The 16,787-nt window shown below is 45.6% G+C and overlaps 2 protein-coding genes and 2 non-coding genes across 6 annotated transcripts; 3 read left to right on the top strand and 1 right to left on the bottom strand.

Moving 5' to 3' along the window:
* The first annotated feature begins 57 nt into the window (after nucleotides 1–57).
* DDX39B (DExD-box helicase 39B) lies at nucleotides 58–11,479 on the top strand. 3 transcript variants are annotated; one of them, XM_042985945.1, is made up of 11 exons: nucleotides 58–246; nucleotides 1,650–1,862; nucleotides 2,840–2,967; nucleotides 3,262–3,354; nucleotides 5,721–5,904; nucleotides 7,199–7,317; nucleotides 9,398–9,529; nucleotides 10,290–10,399; nucleotides 10,498–10,642; nucleotides 10,787–10,934; nucleotides 11,256–11,479. In XM_042985945.1, the coding sequence occupies exons 1-11, from the start codon at nucleotides 228–230 to the stop codon at nucleotides 11,270–11,272; spliced, it is 1,308 nt and encodes a 435-aa protein (XP_042841879.1). In that variant the 5' UTR covers nucleotides 58–227; the 3' UTR covers nucleotides 11,273–11,479. The 3 variants fall into 3 exon arrangements, with proteins under 3 accessions (XP_042841879.1, XP_007098876.2, XP_042841880.1); XM_007098814.3 differs by having other exon boundaries at nucleotides 59–246; nucleotides 1,511–1,862; XM_042985946.1 differs by lacking the exons at nucleotides 58–246; nucleotides 9,398–9,529.
* LOC122238940 lies at nucleotides 1,006–1,083 on the top strand. The gene has a single exon (XR_006218077.1). It is a non-coding gene; the product is annotated as a small nucleolar RNA SNORD83 (small nucleolar RNA).
* On the top strand, nucleotides 5,957–6,033 carry LOC122238941. Its single transcript, XR_006218078.1, has one exon. It is a non-coding gene; the product is annotated as a small nucleolar RNA SNORD83 (small nucleolar RNA).
* Nucleotides 11,480–11,543: 64 nt separating the features above from the next.
* On the bottom strand, nucleotides 11,544–12,883 carry MCCD1 (mitochondrial coiled-coil domain 1). Its single transcript, XM_007098815.3, has 2 exons — nucleotides 12,519–12,883; nucleotides 11,544–11,992 (listed from the first exon to the last, which is right to left on the bottom strand). The coding sequence occupies exons 1-2, from the start codon at nucleotides 12,684–12,686 to the stop codon at nucleotides 11,807–11,809; spliced, it is 354 nt and encodes a 117-aa protein (XP_007098877.1). The 5' UTR covers nucleotides 12,687–12,883; the 3' UTR covers nucleotides 11,544–11,806.
* Between the last annotated feature and the right edge of the window lie 3,904 nt (nucleotides 12,884–16,787).

Genomic DNA, 16,787 nt, shown 5'->3' with positions numbered 1-16,787 from the left:
CTTGCAGTAGCGGAGGAGTTAGAAGTGGCTTTAAAAATTTTTTTCACACAGGCATTTCCTAAAGGCAACCCCGGAGCGCGCAGAACTATGGGATCGTGAAAGGGTCGTCTTCCGGTCCCTTGCGCCTGCGCGCTGGCAGCCGAGAAGGCGGGAGGCCCTGGTAAGAGGGAAGCCGAGAACCGGAAGTGAAGGCAGATTCCCTCCTTCGTCGCTGTTGCCGCCGCCATATGCGCTCGCCTTGCTCAGGTAAGCTTTGGCCTTCTTTATCATCCGCTTCCATCTGCGTTTCTCTGCGGCCATTCTGCCTCGTGGACTGCTGATACCCCTTCCACAGACTATGGTCTGGTCCCTGGGGCCTAGATGGGTCGTTATTTCCATTGCTTGCATACCTTTTGAGAGCTCTTAAGAGTTCCGGGGGGGGGGCAGGGAAGGTAGGGGGCCCAATCCAAGATGGTGGCCCTAGCGCCATTGTGTCCCTTTTGCTCCCTGCTCCTTCGTTGGGCTCCTCGTTTATCGGATGCCCCAGCTATGGTGAGAGGCGGCGGTAGGTGCTCTTTGTTTCTGGGCATTTGCGGAGGGTGGGGCTCTTTTCACCTTCTTCTCATCTCTGGGTCCTCTTAATGGCCCAAGGTGGGAATAGGAGGAGGAGCCGCCTTACGGGCCTGGTTGGACTTTTCTTACCTCGATTTACCAGCCTTTACTTAGAACATTTTCCAAATGTTTATGCGTGATGTCATTGTGTGTTTATAGGAAAGGAGTCTCAGCTGAAGAGTAACGAAGGGTGATGAGATCCCTTACTAGAGTTTGTAGTACAGCTGGAGTGAGAGTTTATCTCGAGTACCTTTTTTCCTATTAATTGTAGCGGAGGGAAGATAGTATTCATCTCCGACCTAGTCATTTCTCTTACTGTACTCTTCTATCTCCCCCCCCCCCCCCCCATTAATTACACAGGGATTTCTTAAGTACCAGAAGGAGGTTACTGAGGAGTGGGACGCGCGGATGGCAGCCAAATGATGTTTATATTTTGGGAAGTGAGCACTTTGCGCAATGATGACCTTAATCTATCACCCTTAACTGATGGCTGCCTTGTTAGGGGTCAACACTTTGAGATGTAGGGAAAGCAAAAAGTCTTTCTTTGATGGTTTTTCAGGACTTGTCTTTATCTTGTTGTCTCCATTCTCCGCTCTCTTGATTCATTTTGCTTTTCATTATCTATTTCCTTCACTGTTGTTACTTAACAGATCAGGAGTTCATATGCTGGTTCTCCCCATCCTGCTTTCTGGTTTATGCTACTCTGATCCTAATCTCTTTGGGAACTTGTGTCTTAACCGCCTCACCTGGGACCACTATATTATGTTTGCTTTTATGTTTTGTGTTCTTGTTATTTTTCTTTCCAGATAAAGGTGTCAGTACAGGGAAAGTGGGAAAAGTGTGGGGATGGAAAAGAAGTGGTGAAGGCTCTGCTCACGACTAATAAGTCTTTTGTTTTTCTTGTTGGTTTTTTTCCTAGCTCTTCTATCAGAAACTAGGTTTTTTGTTTGTTTGTTTTTTTAAACTGTTGCTCAAGCCCCCACTCTCCTCCCTTGTTTTCACTTAACTCTGCGTGAACCCTTCCGGAGACTCCTCCCCTTCTCCCCCTGCCGGCCCAGGAATGGCAGAGAACGATGTGGACAATGAGCTCTTGGACTATGAAGAAGATGAGGTGGAGACAGCAGCAGGGGGAGACGGGGCTGAGGCCCCTGCCAAGAAGGATGTCAAGGGCTCCTATGTCTCCATCCACAGCTCTGGCTTTCGTGACTTCCTACTGAAGCCAGAGTTGCTCCGGGCCATTGTTGACTGTGGCTTTGAGCATCCGTCAGAAGGTAAATTTTCTACTGGGCCTAGAGTATTCATTAGGTTCTTTAAGGGAACAAGAAACAGGTGTGTAAAACAGTTCCTCAGATAATACATATTTATTTAGGGTATATCAGGAAATAAAGTATCGAGAACTATTTTAGCGGGAGAGATTTGTATAGATCGGTTTTTCATTCATGGTAACATGAAAAAGCTAGTGACCTAAAAGCAACTGCTGTTAGTTGTTGTGACTGGCTTTTCTCTTTGCCTACTTTTTTTTTTAAGTTTATTTATTTTGAGAGAGAATGAGCGGGGGAGGGACAAAGAGCGAGGGGGAGAGAATTTCTCCAAGTTGTCAGTGCAGAGCCCAATGTGGGGCTTGATGCCATGAGATCCCATGAACCGTGAGATCACAACCTGAGCCAAAACCGAGTCAGATGCTTAACGACTGAGCCACACAGGCGTCCGTTTGTCTACTTGTTTTTAATTTTGTTACCTAGTCTTCTAATTTTGAATTTCCAGAGAGGAGCTGGTTGGACCTTTAGTCTCTATTGGGCCAGGCCAACTATGGTCTCTGGAAACCTTTGTGGCTGATCTAAAATGAGTTGCTTTTGGCTCAGCTACCACACCCTTCATTTGTGTCCAGGGTTACATGGCCTAAAGATGGCAAGCTAAGTAGGAGAAACGGCCTGGGGCAGGCACTCAGATGTCATGGATTGTTACAGATTAAAGGAAATAGGGACAGAGCCAGGAGCACCAAAGGTGAAGTCTTGGTGGGTGGAAGAGGCCAGGCACTGGAGTTGGAGGAGGGCAAAGCCAGGAGGAACTAGGAATGTCTGCTTTTGGGATGAATTTGATGGAGGGAACAGAGGTAGAAAGGGCCTGGAAGTTGATGAGAACCATTTAAGAATTGAGTGGTGAGAAATGGGTTTGGAATGGTGAAAAAGGTTGTGGAGTTACTGAAGACTGAAGTGTAATTTATCTCTCCCCCCATCCCTCCTTCTAGTCCAGCATGAGTGCATCCCTCAGGCCATTTTGGGAATGGATGTTCTATGCCAGGCCAAGTCAGGCATGGGAAAGACAGCAGTGTTTGTGCTGGCCACACTGCAACAGCTGGAGCCGGTTACTGGACAGGTACGTTTGGGGAAAGTGCTGTGGAAGACATTTTGGTTAGGAATTTTTGAGAAGGGTGTTTTGCCTCAGCTACAAGCTGCATTCAGAGCCACGGGTGTTTGTTGCAAAGATGACCTTGGTTACCTTTTTCTGATGGCCACGTGGGATATTGCATAGAAATTATGTGGTTAATGACTTAGATCTCAGAATTGAGGTCATTTATAATCTGTCAGATGTATTTTTGTGACCATCACTGCCCCGAGGAGATAGTAAAGGGATATACTGTTTGTCTCTGTCTGCTCTCCCCACCCCAAGGTGTCTGTGCTGGTGATGTGTCATACTCGGGAGTTGGCTTTTCAGATCAGCAAGGAGTATGAGCGCTTCTCTAAATACATGCCCAATGTCAAGGTAAGCCAGGGTAAAGACACTTGGGAGGAAGAGGATGTGGGGAGTTGTAGGCATTGAAGAGTTGTAGGCATTGAAGACTTGTAGGTCAGCCGTCTTCACGTTCTAGGTGGTAAGTTTCTGTAAACTTTGGTATGCAAGGGATTTACAGTTTACGGTTCATTTGAGTACACATTATAATTTCTGAGATGTTTGCTTTACTCTAATTTTGGAGAATCTTTAGTTTGCTTTAGTTTTTAACAGATTGTGTGAATATAGCTGTGCAGCAGGAGACTGCATGGTTAGGCTATGAAGGGTGCTCACCATGAGACCACGCTTTTGTTTACTATTTCTTTACACTGACTTTGAAAGATTTCACTGTGCTTTGGTTGAGTTTGAGAATTTTGGGGTGTGTGGCAAGAGAAGCTGGAAGCTCCAAAACATTTCTAGTGTGGTGTGTGAATTTTGAGGATTCCTGAAAGTGGCAGAAAATTGAAAGATGTTTGGTGGACACAACAGAGTAGGCTTGGGTTGTTTTCTGTATATAACCTTGTTTTTATAGTGTGGTTTCCAAACCCAAAGTTTCAGCATCATTTGGAAGCTTGATGGAAATGCAGATTATATGGGTACCGCCCCAGACCTCCTGAGTAAGAATATGTATTCAAATAAGATCTCCAGGTAATTGGAGTTTGAGAAGCACTGATGTGTATAACTTTCTACTCCTCTGGCTAGGATGTGGTAAAGAATAGTACTTCTGTTTGGATTGTTGTGATTTTCTCCTGTTACTCATTATTTTATGTTTTAAAGTAACTAGGAATGTTGAGTCCTAGTGCTAAACTAAAAATAATTTCTTAAAAACCAAAGTAATAATGATCAGTATCTCGTGGTAACATGTTTTGAGTAAACTAAAAGGTTTCATAACAAAAAGATTTGTATTCTCCTGTCTCTAATTGCACTTTACGGAAGGTAATCACTAGTTACCTTTATTTTTTTTTAATTTTTTAATTTTTTTGCTTTTTTCTCTAATGGTTCTGCGACACCAGGTATTGGCACTGTTCTCTCAGTTTATCAAACTTCAGGTGTTTATGATTTCTTTTCATGAGAGATGTTTGTTCGTGTTGTTTTGTTATTTGAAAATTTTAATCCTTTAAAAATAATCTAAATGTTATATATGCGTGTCAAGTAATATCTCTCTTCTTAAATTGTCAGCGTCATTGACATTCACTTTCTGTCCTTTAACTGGAGTGGTCTTGCTGCTGGTTGATTCTAAAAAGTTGAAAACCAGAAAACAGTTTCCATTGTTATGACTGGAAACATTCATTGTTGGGCTTATTAGTGAGCTAGAATTGTACTTCCTCCTCTATAGGTCCAGCTCATCAGCTCATGTGGCTCAAAAGAGAACCTTTTTTTTTTTTTTTTTTAAAGTTTATTTCAGTAATCTCTAACCCAACGTGGGGCCGAAACTCATGACTCCAAAATTGAGTTACGTGTTCTTCTGACTCAGCCAACCAGGCGCCCCAAAAGAGAATATTCTTGGTGTTAAGATCAACTGCAAATTGGCATGACGTAATTCTTACTTTTGTTTAAAATTGTGCTAAAGTGATTCGTTCAAAAGGTTGGGTTAGTTCTATAGAATATCCTGTCTCTGGATTTGTCTGGTTACTCCCTTACGTGGTTCTTTAACTTGTTTTTTCCCCTTAGTATTTCCTTTAACTGAAATACGAATTTGAAAGCTCAACTGACTGAAGTTAAACATTTTTGGCAAGAATTCTTCATAGCTGATATTTTGTGTACCTCCTGTTTTGTTGCAAACTGGGTGATTTTAGTTTCATTGTGACAGTCTGATCCTGTACTTGATCTTCTCTCCTTGAAACTAGAAAGCAGTTTCTGGTGTCATGTGATCCTATAGTAAAGACTAGATCCTCAGCAGATCTTTTCTTAATGTTTATAACATGGAGTAATGTGGTCAGCTTGAAACCGTAATTTCATAGGGTTTGTGCAGGGGCATTTAAAAATCTGAGTTCGGTTAGGAAAACTTGATGTTCATGAGCTTTTTGTGGTGCTTTGCACTCTGGTGATTTCTTGCTGTCCTTTCTTAAAATGAAGTGTGGCCATAGCATCATGGGAAGGAAGATTATTAGATTAAGTCAGAAGAAAGTGTTAGTCCTGACTTCCTTGATTAGCCACATAACTCTGGGCAAGTTACTTATGTTTCTTAGCTTCAGCGTTTGGGGAATGTAATAAGAATTTTAGGTCAGGTGGTCTTTGATGTTCGTTTTACCTTTGAAATACTCAAAGTTCACTTAGATTAAACTGAAAGGATGGGAAGTGCGGGGAGATTGGACTGTTTCCTTCCTTGTGAGACACTGTTTTTTTCTGGGTTAATACAGGTCGCGGTGTTTTTTGGTGGTCTGTCTATCAAGAAGGATGAAGAGGTGCTGAAGAAGAACTGCCCGCATATCGTCGTGGGGACCCCTGGCCGCATCCTAGCCCTGGCTCGAAATAAGAGCCTCAATCTCAAACACATTAAACACTTTATCTTGGATGAATGTGATAAGATGCTTGAACAGCTCGGTGAGTGGCAGTGCTGGCAAGGGGGCTGGTGATCAGGGAGTTGCCCTTTAGAGCCAAATGATGTTTTTTTGATTCAGGAGCACTTTAGTGCTGGGATGACTCTTCATCTATCACCCATGACTGATGGCTCTGGCTCCCCTGTCGGTTTTTGTGAGGCCTTTTAAGGAACTTGGGTGAGCAAGGAGAAGTGTATTTTGTCCTGTGATAGAGGTTTTGTTTCTTTGAGAGGAGTGACTTTGCTGATCTTAGACATTGCTCACACCACTATTCTCTCCTTTACAGATTCTTATACTGGGTGTCAGGGGTTGGTAATAAACTGAAGGAGGAAAGCCATTTACTCTCTGGCATCCTCTGCACAGCATCTGTCAGTTTATAGCTGAGTAAATCTTTAGACCTAAGTTCTAGGATTAATGTGGAGAGTTTATGGGGTTTTTCTGTATTTCAGTGTGTCACGTGCGGTTAAGAAAGGAAAATTGTGAGAACTCACATTTAATAAATGAGAGCGTTGGGATGGACGTGGCCCCAGGGACAAGTCATTCCAAATGATTGACTCCTAAAAAAATTTTTTTTTAATGTTTAATTTTGAGAGAGAGACAGAGCAGGAGTTGTGGAGGGGCAAAGAGAGAGAGACAGTAGCTGAAGCAGGCTCTAGGCTCTGAGCTGTCAGCACAGAGCCCGATGTGGGGCTCGAACCCGCAAACTGAGATCATGACCTGAGCCACCCAGGTGCCCCTGATCTTTGACTATTTTAACGTGAGCTCTAAGATGGGCTCCAGGTAGAGATGTCTTGTTTGCCTGGCTGGATAGGAAAGCGTGATCCAGAGGAGCCACAAAATGGACTCTGACAACTGGAATGTAATTTGGTGCACAATATTTGTAGACAGCAGGGGTGTGGGGAGAAAGTATGGACAAGGGCCTTGTAAAGAATTTCTCAAGGGTCTTATGCTTGTAAGTTTATGCTTATGCTTATACTCAAGAGCCTCTGCAGTGGGCCTTATCTCTATATCATAATTGTGAGCTTTGGGGTTTTTTCGTCTCATTTCTTGTCTGGTTAAAACAGCTGGAATCCGATCCCAAGTCTTTATTTCAGATTCCACTGTGTGCTGTTTCTATTGTGTTATTACAATGGGTGTGATTTTACGGTGGTCGGAATAAATGAAGACCTGAGACAAATCTTACTGTGAAATGACTGTTCCTTACCCATTTCCAGCAGCCATCACCTCATTGGGCTGTCTCTGGTCTTTGTCTATGATGTATGCTTCTTGTCTTACAGTCTTCTTCCTTTTTCTTGTAGACATGCGTCGGGATGTCCAGGAAATTTTTCGCATGACCCCCCATGAGAAGCAGGTCATGATGTTCAGTGCTACCTTGAGCAAAGAGATCCGTCCAGTCTGCCGCAAGTTCATGCAAGACGTAAATACCCTTCTACCTTCTCTCCCTCCACTCCCCGCCCACTGCCTCCTCCCCTTCCGCGCCCTCTTCCTCCAGACTCCCTTGTCCTTCAAGTGCCAAGAAGGGGGCACGTGCCCATCTGGGAGTGATGACTCCTTGAAGAGACACATAGAGGCAGAGACAGCTAGTGTTAGGGTCTGCGCGGGCGCCAGGGAAACTCCGGAAGACTTGGTCGGGTTAACTTGAGAGCGGGTAGTGTTCGACCTTTTTTTTTCATCACAGCATTTTTGAACCTCTTCTTCCTTTTTGGGGGAGGGCAGGATTTTCTGCCCTACCACCCACCCATCGTCTCCTATACACCCCTTTACAGCCACGCACCCTCAAGGTGGCATCGAGCACACAGTTGGAGCCTTCTGCTCCTCAAAACTCACAACCTCCCGGTGGCAGGAGAGCAAGAGAGGGACAGACAGATGGCAGGGCATGTCCAAAAGAAGAGCAAACAGCACAAATGAATCCGCTCCCTCCCCGCCTCCAGGGGTGGGGGCCTCTGGCACCTCAGTCCCCGATCCCTTACTCCTTACCATCCATACCTCCTCGCACCCATCCGGAAGCTCGGTTGATGTGAGCCGGCAGCGGAGAAGCACCGTGGAGCGGCGGGGGAAATGCAGACGGCACCAGCGGTGGATGGCGGCAGCGGAGGCCGCGGGGAAACCTGACCAGGAAGCCGAGGACCAAACCAGCCTCTTTTTCCGTTCCCGGTTTTTTTCCTGAATCCAAGGCGTGCCGTGCTCCCCGTTTCCCCCCATATGTGTTGGGGGGAGGGGTGTCCTGAAAGGGGGGGTAGATTTTTTTTTTCTTTTTTAAGACATTTTTTTTTTAATACTCAAAGGCAAAGGAGAGGGATGTGGGAAAGGTAAAGTGAGGAGCTCCACTTGGAAGTAACCAGGTGGGTGTTAGGGTTTGGGGCTAGACGGGGCCTGTCGTATAAGTAGTGCAGTGTGTTCTTTTCCCATCCTGTACTGCTCCGCCCCATGGGATGTTTGCTATTTTTAGCTATACGTGGGGCTAGAATTAGATTTGAAGGAGGTCATGGAACTTCTTTTTGGAAAGCCTGCCTTTGCTATCCTGCTAGCTTTCTGGGATTGGGCTTTTGGTTTTCTCCCATGGCACACATCCTTTCCTAAAATCTTGGACCCTGGGTGTTCATGTTAATTATGTCCCCAGGTTAGTGAAGAGTGCTAGGAAAGTTGGGCTCTAGAGTGGAGTCTTGTGTCAATTTGTGTTTTTATTTTTTTATGCTACCTTCCTCCCCTTCAAGGGTTTTGTGCGTGCGTGTGTGTGTGTGTGTGTGTGTGTGTATTTTTTTTTAAGATGAGTGTGTATCTACTGCTCTGAATTTGTTTCTTAGCACCATCTGTTGGTACCTTCCATGTAACACTATAGTTGGTTTGGCTCTTAGTTCAGAGACCAATGTTCTGTTCCCTTTGTTCCCTTGTGGTCTGAGGGCAAGTTGTTACTCGCCTTGAGTAACTTTTGCTTCTCTTTTTATGGCATTTTGACTGTGTCCATTGTAGTATTCTGATCTTAACAGATATCCACCCTCCTAATGTGGATATGATTCTCTTAGTTGGGAGGATACTCGGAGCAATTTCTGTCCTCTCCCTTGTATTATAACCAGCTTTGGTGGAGTTATTCTGACCTTGAGTCACTGTGTCCCACCAATTCCCGGGTGTTTGGATCATATTGGCCCTTGGGGGATCATCTATTGTTTTCTTTCCTGTACCATCTGCCTTTGAGGTAATGGCATCTTGCCATTGGGTGGTCTCACTGCTCCTTTACCTCCCTGCAAATTTCCCTTCCCATGACAGTTTGTAGCTGGGCAGTCTTAAGACTTGATAGGAAGGAAATTAGATCTAATGTGGAAGAGACCACATTAAAATGGGGGTATTTTTGGGGATGTGGTGGGGTTTTCAATCTTCTCTCTTCTCCCCATCCCCCCCATGGGGTGTATTGGAGATCAAGTTCCTCCACCCCCCCAGGTTTAACCCCCCCACTCTGCCCTCCTCCCGTTCCCCACCCCTTCCTCCCCCCTCCCCCCCAGCCAATGGAGATCTTCGTGGATGATGAGACGAAGCTGACGCTGCATGGGTTGCAGCAGTACTACGTGAAACTGAAGGACAACGAGAAGAACCGGAAGCTCTTTGACCTTCTCGATGTCCTTGAGTTCAATCAGGTCAGTTGTTTAAGGTCCAGTAGAGGGATGAGCACGTCTCCAACTGTAGCAGAAACCTGGTTAAGTACCCTTTAATTGAGGATATGATCCATGCGATGTGAGAGAGAATGGTGGAGAAATTGTCTTTAAATGAAATTCTCTTAAGTGAGAATTCAGATGTCTTTTGGGGCTGAGCATGAACAAGGTGTGAGCAGCTGCTTTCCTGTTCCATGGCTGTCACAGCCGGGTATTCAGTAAATAAAAATCTCAATGAAGAAAATCCTTGAGGGGATTTAATCTTGTAAAAGTTCCAAAATATCTTAGGTTTGTTGGGTTCTTAAATTTGTTTCTTGTGTTATTTACCGAGAAGAAGCGTTTCATCACTTTACCTGTTGTGTAGTTTATCTGCACCAAAAACTTTCTAAAATTAAGGTAGAATTCTTATGTTGGATGTTCTTGATGAGCAGGAAATATTGGTCCTGGTCTTTCCAGACTTTAGTTTTAATTTTTACCACTTTCTCATGAGGTTGCCTCATTCTTGTCTCTCAACACACCTGGTAGTTTTGGTTATTTTCTGTACCTTCTCTGCAGCATGTCTGCTTAGGAGAAGTCAAGAGCTGAGTGAGAAAGGCTAAGTTGTATTTAGATCAGAAGAGGAATATATGGGAGGGACTAGGAGGAATTCCTTTAGAAAAGCATAGTTACTGAAAACATTCCTTGCACGTACGTAATCTCTCTAACATTCCACATGGGCCCACATCCCCCTACTCTCCACACATAGGTGGTGATCTTTGTGAAGTCTGTGCAGCGTTGCATTGCCCTGGCCCAGCTTCTAGTGGAGCAGAACTTCCCAGCCATTGCCATCCACCGAGGGATGCCCCAGGAGGAGAGGTGAGTCAGAGATGGAAAGATGATTTGTGTCCTTGGGAAGGAAAAGAGACCATTGAGAGAAAGGACTCAACATTTTTCTAATTTCCTTTCTCACAAAGGCTTTCTCGGTATCAGCAGTTTAAAGATTTTCAACGACGAATTCTTGTGGCCACCAACCTATTTGGCCGAGGCATGGACATTGAACGGGTGAACATTGCCTTCAACTATGACATGCCTGAGGATTCTGACACCTACCTGCATCGGGTAAGCTGCACGCCCACACGGACATCCCAGTGTCCCCTCCCACCTCCCGATTTCCTATGTTTTTATACCATATGTCCTCATCCCTCCTTTTGGGTGTCTTCCTACTTTTGGGTCTTCCCAGTGCCACCCTCTGTCTCCTTCCAGGTGGCCCGAGCAGGCCGGTTTGGCACCAAGGGCTTGGCCATCACGTTTGTGTCAGATGAAAACGATGCCAAGATCCTCAATGACGTGCAGGATCGCTTTGAAGTCAATATTAGTGAGCTGCCTGATGAGATAGACATTTCCTCCTACAGTGAGTATTGATCTCATGAGACTGGCTCTTCAGTCTCCTTGTTCTTAGTGTGTTTGTCTTAAATCCCATGTACGCACATAAGGTCTCTGGTGCATAACAGGCACTCGACAAGTTCATGTCCCCTGATCTTGATGCCCTTGTTGGGATGTGTAGTTGTCCTCTGTGTGGGGTCTTTTTCTCATGACAGATTATTTCTGTCCCCACTCCCAGTGTGTCCTCTGTACCCACAAACTACACGGGCATCTGCATGTAATGGGGGGTGTTTCTGCCAGCCTCGCCATTTCCATGTCTTATTCTAATTGTGCCATGTTTTCTCTTCAGTTGAACAGACGCGGTAGAGGACTCACCCATAGTTTTGGAATGTGACCGTCTGTCCCTCTTCAGGAGATGACAGCAGGCATATGGGGGTGAAGGAGACACTACTGCCACCTGCCCTGGCAACCCCCACCCCCCACCCCATGACTTCCCCCTTTTGCATCACCACCACTCCTAAACTCCTATTTCCTGAATTGTCTGAATTTTTTTTAACAAAACTAAAAAACACATGTGTCTGTGGTGTCTATAAATGCTCCATCCCTTTATTGGATTTAGGGTGAAGTGAGGCCATGATTCAGTGTATATTCCTATAAGGACTGGGTGCCCTACTGTGGGGCCCAGGTCAGTGGGGAGGGATCAAAGGTAGGGGGATGTGACTAAGAAGACTGCAGAGGCCATGGCTCCCTGCTGCTTTCCAACTTCTGCGCTTTTTGGAGGTGTTTTCCATTTTTCTTAGTGGCCTGGGAGGGGCTGGGATGTTTCTGACCCGAAGGCCCAGTGTGGGTGGTATGTAGTGTTTCCAGTGTTGGAAGGTAAAGTGGGAACTGGTGGAAAGCTTAGGCGTCTCCTAGGCTCTCTCGATGTCTCCTCATCTGTTCCTTCAGCTTCTGGATCTTGAGCACCAGAGCCTGTGCTTCCCAAGCCCCTTCTTGCCCTTCCAGAAGGGCCTGGTACAGCTCCAGCTGCTGCTCCAGCAACTCTTCAGCTTGGGCCAGCTCAGCTGTGGGGCTGGGCCGGGGACCCTGAGTGAGGGGGGCAGAGGGTAGGGAGCATCAGCCAGGGTAGGGGGCTGAGGCTTGCTGGAAGTCAGGCCTTCTGCCTCTAACGTTACTTTCAATCCCATTAAGGTGATCTGTACTGTGAAGCCAGGGTAGATTTTGGTCTTGGGGATAAGCCTCTGGGGGGCAGTTTGCTCAGGGGCGATAACTGAACTTGTGTAAGGAAGCATACCGGGTCATGAGAGGTGAGGACTGGCAGTCCCTTCTCCACCTCCTCCCCTCCCGCCCCCAACTAAGAAATGATTAACTGTTAGGTGAGGGGAAATTCCTGTTCAAGGACTTCATGGACTCTGCAAGGAGAGAGCTCTATGGGGAGAGGGAGCCCTGAGGTCTAGAGTGGGGTGGGGGTGGGGAAGGTGCTGGGGATCTGGGGATGGGAAGTAGGACACAAACTTGGGGGGGGGGTGGCATCTACTTGCAGGACTGTGACAAAAAGGGATTCCTTCATGCCAGCCTCCCCCCTGGTCTCCCCACTCTTGGTGCTACTTACCCTTGGCGGTGACCTCATCTTCTCACTGCATGTGGAGCTGGTCTGCTCTTTTGTGCTTGCCTTAGGGCTCTGGGAGCAGCACCTCCAGGAACCCTGGGGCCCCAGGGGCCAGGAAGGCAGGAGGAGGCGACGGCAGCAACATGAGAGCCAGGGCAGAGGGAGGACCATAGCTGATGTAGCAGGGAGCTGTGTGAGCCGCCCAACAGCCACCAGGAACTGGCTCTTTCCCTCCAGGCCTTGGCCTCGCTTCAGTGACTGGCCCTGCCCAGGGCCCTGCCCCTATCTTCACCTCCCTCCCAATCTGGCCCTAGACAGTCTTCCTGAGGTGAAAACATTCCTGCTAGTTTAGGCAGAACTTGCTTTAGAACACCAGCCTACTAGGACTTAAGTCTGTTTTTCCTAGCACTATATCTTTTCTCATTTCAATTCTGCAAGGTGCAAGGTACATTGCTAGTGTCAGGAAACTGGCTCAGAGGGTTCCCTTCAGGATTCATTCAGTGAGTACCTACTGGGGCCGTCTCTGCCACATGTGCTCAAGGTCCACAGCTGGTTGGTAGAGAAACCTGGAGAATTCATGCCCAGTTCTCTCTGACTTGAAAGGTTATAGCCCGGCTTAAGTATTGGTTACTAAGGTCTTTCCTTTTTCTCTTCTTGCTGCCCAGAATGGCATTTTTTCTTGTCTGTTGTGCACTACATGTTGTAGGGGTTTGCATTCTCTGGTAGTTCTGGGCACTGTTGTGTCACTGTAACCTCGGCTCCTGACAAGAGCCTGACACTGGTAGTGGGTCTCAAGCTTTGTTGAACTCGTGAACCCTTCCTTCAAATCTGCATGAGAACAAAAGCTCTGTTCACACACCACGTGTGATGTGAGCATTTATACATGTTGACTTTCTTGCAGTATGTTCTGAAATGTCTTGTGGCTGGATACCTTATAAGGGAGTGGATGGTCCCAATTTTGATCATCTGGGAAAAAGGTAGACTCTCAGGCAGAAAAAAATATCTCAGAAGACAAGATGGCTGGAGGATGGACAGCTGCTAACCAGCTCACTATCTTTGTGACATCATGCTGAATTTGGAGGGAAGATGGCCTTTGCCATAGCATGGGGATCCAGGAACAGGGAGGTTGACTTTCCTGGAGGTCAGTGGCTCTCAAACTTGGGGGGGGTGGGTGGCTGAAGCAACTTTAGATGAGGCCAAAGACCCCACATTCCCCATTAGCTGACATGTTCCCACTTTTAAGTGGAAGAACCAAGAACTTTGGTAGGATTTGAGGGGGGAAAGAAGCTTCCTCATATTTCTTAGTGATAAGGTTATGCATGATTCATATTTGACTTGCAGTGTATGCGTGGTTTAAAATCTTATTTTTTTAATGTTTATTTTTGTGAGAGAGAGAGACAGGGGCAAGGGAGACCAAGACAGAATGTGAATCAGGCTCCAGGCTCTGAGCTGTCAGCACAGAGCCTGATGTGGGGCTCAAACTCACAAACCATGTGATCGTGACTGGAGCCGAAGTCGGACACTTAACCAACTGGGCCACCCAGGAACCCCTTAAAGTCTTAATTATTAGAACACAAGAGGCCCTAACTACTGTTATGGTTGTGGGAAACTATCCAGTATAAGGTTAAACAAACTATAAGCAAATAACATTGAAGCTAAACTAACCACATTTATAAATTAAAAGCAAGATTAGTAGCCATTAAGAAAATACAACAAATAAATTCTGTAAGACAATCTAAATGATGCACTAATAGCAAAATATCCTTTCTGAAAACTAGGCATCTGAGATTCTATTTTAGGTTATGAACTCTAAAATGGACTAACCTCCAATACTTTGCAGTGGGTGGTCCTAAACCCTGACTTAAAATAGAGTCTATGCAGGGCGCCTGGGTGGCTCAGTCGGTTGGGTGACCAGCTTCGGCTCAGGTCATGATCTTGCAGACTGTGCGTTCGAGCCCCGCGTCGGGCTCTGTGCTGACAGCTCAGAGCCTGGAGCCTGTTTCAGATTCTGTGTCTCCCTCTTTCTGACCCTCCCTCGTTCATGCTCTGTCTCTCTCTGTCTAAAAATAAACGTTAAAAAAAAATTAAAAAAAAAATAGAGTCTATGGATTTGGGTTTTGTTCATCGGTGAGAATTGGTATAAAAGAAAGTCTGCTACTTGAGTCAGCTCAAATCTATTGAATGAGTTTTGGATCTCATAATCATGGAAATAAAGGAATGAAGAGAAATATATGTAAGCTAGATTACCTAAATTTATGTTACGGTGTAGATTTATTTTTGTTATTCTTGGGTGTCTCATAGTGTCTTAATAGAGTCTTCCCCCTCCCTCCCCCCCCCCCGCCCCTTTATGGGAAAAGGCTTTATGGCTAATAGACACTTAATCAAATGAGAGTTGGGCCTGGCTTTTGTAGGAGGAGCCTGTCTTCAGTCAGGCACAAGCAGAGGATTATGGGAAGCATCATCCACAAGGTCAAAGGGCTGCAGAGCTCCCGGAGGCCAGTGTGCTGATATTGCATGCTTACCCAGCGGATTGGCAGGACTGAGGTGACTGACATGAATTACTGTGTCCTTCTGATGAAACTCTTGTGGAGGTGGGTACTTAGAAATATTGAAGTCCACTGAACGTGCTCGGCAATTTTGTTCCTGTCATAGGTGATCTTCAAGGTTATTAGAAACACTTGGTTAAAGTTATTTTTGCCACACTTCTCTACTATAAAGTAGTAACTTTGCATTTAGTAGTAATTTTTTTTTCTTTCCATATTCTATTCTTTGGAAGTGAGTCACGAAGTCCAGCCCACATTCAAGGGGAGGGCAATCAAGCTCCACCTCCTGGGAAGGGAATTCTCATATGTTACTTGGAATTATTCTGTAAGGAAGATTTGTCTTTTCTCTCCCCATTTTTATTTTTTTTTAATTAAAAAAATTTTAATGTTTATTTTTGAGAGTGAGAGAGCATGAGTGGGGGAGGGACAGAGAGAGAGGAAGACACAGAATCCGAAGCAGGCTCCAGGCTCCAAGCTGTCAGCACAGAGCCTGACATGGGGCTCGACCTCACGAGTGGTGAGATCATGACCTGAGCCGAAGTCGGATGCTTAACTGACTGAAACACCCAGGCACCACTTTCTCCCCGTATTTAAATGTATCAATCATTTATATATATCTCTATGGGCTCAATATTTTAAAAAATATTTTGGGTTCCAATCCAATACTATGGCTATTTTGCTGCTCCTATTGTTCCAGCCCTGTTCACAGGGAGTTCTTTCACGTTGGCCCCTGTGTCCCTTTGACATGTCCTTTTTTGGGGGAGGTGCACTTCCTCCCTGGCATCACAAGACATCCTAGGCTCATCCTGTAGTGTTTCTGTCTTGGCCATAGAGTCAGCTTTTTTTTTTTTCTCGGGAACCCTGGTTCCTTTTATTGGAGAATGATATTTAGAGACCAAGATCTGGGTACTGGGTGCTCATGTCAGTTTTCTCAAGAGGACAAAGAAATTCCAAGAACTCCTGAAGCTCACACAAGCAAGGAAGTAGCTCCCATTTCAGTACCACATTGGAGTTTGTTCAGTGCAGCCTGTAGTCCCTAGTGTATGATGGCCAGTTCTCCATACGTGTCTTTTTTTTTTTTTTAATAAATTAAAATTTTTTTTTCATGTTTATTTATTTTTGAGAGAGAGAGAGAGAGCAGAGGAAGGGCAGAGGGTGAGGGAGACACAAAATCTGAAGCAGGCTCCAGGCTCTGAACTGTCAGCACCGAGCCCGATGTGGGGCTTGAACTCACGAACCACAAGATCATGACCTGAGCTGAAGTCAGACGCCTAACTGACCGAGCCACCCAGGCGCCCATCACCTTGTATTGATTGCCAACTTTGTGTTATTTTTTCCTCTAAGTCTCTAATCACTAACATACTTTGAAGGTTTCTTTTTCAAAGATGGCCATCTATAATATTTTACCATCTGTCTAGAAGTGGGGCCTGATTTCCCTCTTCTTGAATCAATGACTTTTGTTTCTGAGAGAGAGAGAGAGAGAGAGAGAGAGAGAGAGAGAGAGAACATGAGCAGGGAAGGGGCAGGGAGACAGGGAGAGAGAGATTCTTAAGCAGGGTCCATGCTTAGCGCAGAGCCCAATGCAGGGCTCAATCTTGTGACCCTGGGATCATGACCTGAGCCGAAATAAAGAGTCGGCTGCTTGCACTCTCAACAATAGCCAAATTATGGAAAGAGCCTAAATGTCCATCAACTGATGAATGGATAAAGAAATTGTGGTTTATATACA

This window comes from Panthera tigris, chromosome B2, assembly GCF_018350195.1.
Source record: "Panthera tigris isolate Pti1 chromosome B2, P.tigris_Pti1_mat1.1, whole genome shotgun sequence".
Taxonomy (NCBI): Eukaryota; Metazoa; Chordata; class Mammalia; order Carnivora; family Felidae; genus Panthera; species Panthera tigris.
Note: the sequence above shows the minus strand (reverse complement) of the source record. Positions and strands in the feature narration are given on the sequence as shown.

Excerpts from the sequence above, each read along its gene's own strand:
- DDX39B (XM_042985945.1), top strand. Across the intron at positions 3,355-5,720 it reads AATACATGCCCAATGTCAAG|GTCGCGGTGTTTTTTGGTGG; the intron begins GTAAGCCAGGGT and ends GGGTTAATACAG. Across the intron at positions 7,318-9,397 it reads GCCGCAAGTTCATGCAAGAC|CCAATGGAGATCTTCGTGGA; the intron begins GTAAATACCCTT and ends CCTCCCCCCCAG.
- MCCD1 (XM_007098815.3), bottom strand. The coding sequence starts at position 12,686 with ATGGTCCTCCCTCTGCCCTGGCTCTCATGTTGCTGCCGTCGCCTCCTC. Across the intron at positions 11,993-12,518 it reads AGATGAGGTCACCGCCAAGG|GGTCCCCGGCCCAGCCCCAC; the intron begins GTAAGTAGCACC and ends CCCCTCACTCAG.